Below are 2,556 nucleotides of genomic sequence, written 5' to 3' on the forward strand. Positions count from 1 at the left end.
TGGGGGGGGGGGCTAGTGGAGCGAATCGAGTCTCACTTGGCTGGGGGCCAGGGGAGGGGGGCCGCCTAGGGCCCCCGGCGGGGGTCCAGGGGGCGAATCCCCCTGGAAGCCACGGATATTTGATGAATTAATATGGCGAATTTTTATTACTTATTTGATAGGCATCGAGGTACTATAATATGACTTTATGTAAGGCTGCTTTCTAATGTTGACATCAGCTTCCAAAAACCAAAACATTTTTGAATAAAGCAAGAAACAAAGAGTATGCAATGTAACCATCTAATTTATGTTCAAATCCTCATTCTTGAAAGTGAAATTCTATATTTTGGAAATTTTGCATGAAAGCTGTCAACCACGTTGTCATGGTCGAGGTTGCTTCACCTATCACGATGTATTCCAACCATCATGAGGCTATCTAATGAGCATTGTCATAACGGAACGCAAATTATTTTTAATTAGTCTCATTGAATTATTATTATTATTATTATGATTATTATTATTATTATTATTGTTATTGTGGTTGCTGTTGTGATGAAAAGTTAACACAAACGATATGGTGGCTAAACAAATATTACATGTAAATTTTTTTTTTTTATTTGTTTGTTCCCCGACAAAATTTATCGTCTTCCCCGACGGGGAGGGGCTATGCTCCACCCCTGCTTCCAGCATTTCCAAAAGGGAGGGCAGGATGGGGATGTCCCGGACTCTTGCTATCCCCGTCCTTCACTAAAATACGCCACTGGGCCAGTTTGGAATTACCGGGCCCTTTGCGCTTGGATGCATTGTGCACGTGGTTTTTGGGGAGCGAAGTCCTCGTCCTGTAGGGCTCAGCCTGCTGCTAAAAACCAAAGAGGAACGGCCAGTCAGACGTAGATATCATGGGTCGAATGGACGGTAAAGTTGTGATTGTCACAGCAGGTGCACAGGGAATTGGCCGAACAACAGTTGAGGTGAATTTAAATCTCTATTTAAAATGGGAGTTTACAATAGCATGTGCAGGCTTTTTATTTTGGCTTAGCCATAGGCCTTGTTTTCGTGTAGTAGTAGGCACGGCTGAGCATTCAGCGACCTAGCATGCCAAGCCCTCACTGAGACTGATTCAGTCAGCAGAGTGGTGGACTACGGATCCCTGGCTGGTCTCACCAAGGACAGTGCGACATGGTTAACACGTACATTCTATCTTATGCCAAAATAGTAATGTTGAAAATTAATAAATCAGAGCAGGGCAGCGTACGTGACCACTCACAATTTTTGATCCCAATGATTCAGCAAAAATTGCCCAAAATTACCCAAGCTTCCTGAAAATGCATTAAAATTTGAAAAATACGTTTTTTCGCATGTATAGTTTCCCTTTTAGTTCAATTTATAAACCATTTTTATTGTAATTGTTTGTGTTAATTATTAAAATTAACGAAGTGTCTATGCTTACGCCGAGTCGTAAGCATTAATCATAGGCTATGCTTACGCCGATCTATTTGAAGGGCGCCGCTTGCTTCGTGAGTACGAAAACGTCCTATTGAGCATGTGCAAATATTTTTTTTTCTGCAGCGCACTTGGTGAAGTTTCAAGATGGCAGATGAAGACACTTTGCGTCTCGGTGGCATTTTCACAAGCTATGAAAAATTGTCAGAAGCTGTATCGAATTGGGAGAAAGAAAATCACATAAATTTAAATAAACGATCTTCACGTAGCATCGATTCTGCCAAAAAACGTGCACCTAAAAGACACTTCAACCCCGAATTAAAATTTTATTCAATCGATTACGCCTGCATTCATGGTTCTCACCATGTTAATAATCAGAGCTAAGTTAGTACAGCCCATATTTCGTGGTACAGTTGTTGCACATCGAATAATTTAGTTAGTAGAGAAAAAGAAAGTTATTTTTTAAGAGAGTTTCCTTTCAAACATTTCAGTTGTTAAAAACCTTGGTGCTTAAACCGAAATATACTACAGTGTTTTTGTATATTAATAACAAAATTGGTCACGCTCTCTTGTAATTATTGTATGCGTACTTGTTCATAATAGGAAAATTAAGAATTTTATAGGGACACGGATCAAGAGATGTTGGAAAGGTCGGGGTGAGGGATCGAGATAAGAGCACCCTAGGGAAAATTCTCGTTTTTGATTTCGCTTTTTAATCATGTACTGTAATGTACAGGACAATGATTTAAAATCAGAATATCACTGCAGCAGGCAGGTCATCTCCAACATTCTACACATCATACATAGATACATTGTCATTATTATTTCAGATACAGTATTGTATCAATATCAACATAAATTGGGCTAGATAGGCCTACTGTATCTAACAATGAAGTACTGTATCACAATGAATAGACGGCACTCATGAGGAAAGTACAAGAGCTTGGCACAGGTCAAATATTTTTACACAAGGATGATATGGAGTACTTGAGTAAAGTGAATTAAAGCAGGCTAAATAGGCAAGTGCTACAGAAACTAGGTAAGCTAGAATTGGGTCCTCGTGTGGGAATGTACTAATATGTCTGCCTCAGTTCATGACGATGCCTGTTCTTTTGGAAAACTGTGGACTAGACA

General features: G+C 39.7%; 1 protein-coding gene across 1 annotated transcript in view; it reads left to right on the plus strand.

Annotated features, from left to right (window-relative positions):
- The first annotated feature begins 776 nt into the window (after positions 1-776).
- LOC117125528 (3-hydroxybutyrate dehydrogenase type 2-like) overlaps positions 777-2,556 on the plus strand; it is a 17,723-nt gene continuing 15,943 nt past the window's right edge. The window contains exon 1 of the mRNA XM_033272042.1: positions 777-950. Within this exon, the coding sequence (XP_033127933.1) occupies positions 879-950 (72 nt within the window). The 5' untranslated portion in view covers positions 777-878. The remainder of the gene's footprint in view (positions 951-2,556) is intronic.

The sequence above is a fragment of the Anneissia japonica genome, unplaced genomic scaffold, assembly GCF_011630105.1.
Source record: "Anneissia japonica isolate Jap-2015-1 unplaced genomic scaffold, ASM1163010v1 scaffold7731_len1735946_cov199, whole genome shotgun sequence".
Classification (NCBI taxonomy): Eukaryota; Metazoa; Echinodermata; class Crinoidea; order Comatulida; family Comatulidae; genus Anneissia; species Anneissia japonica.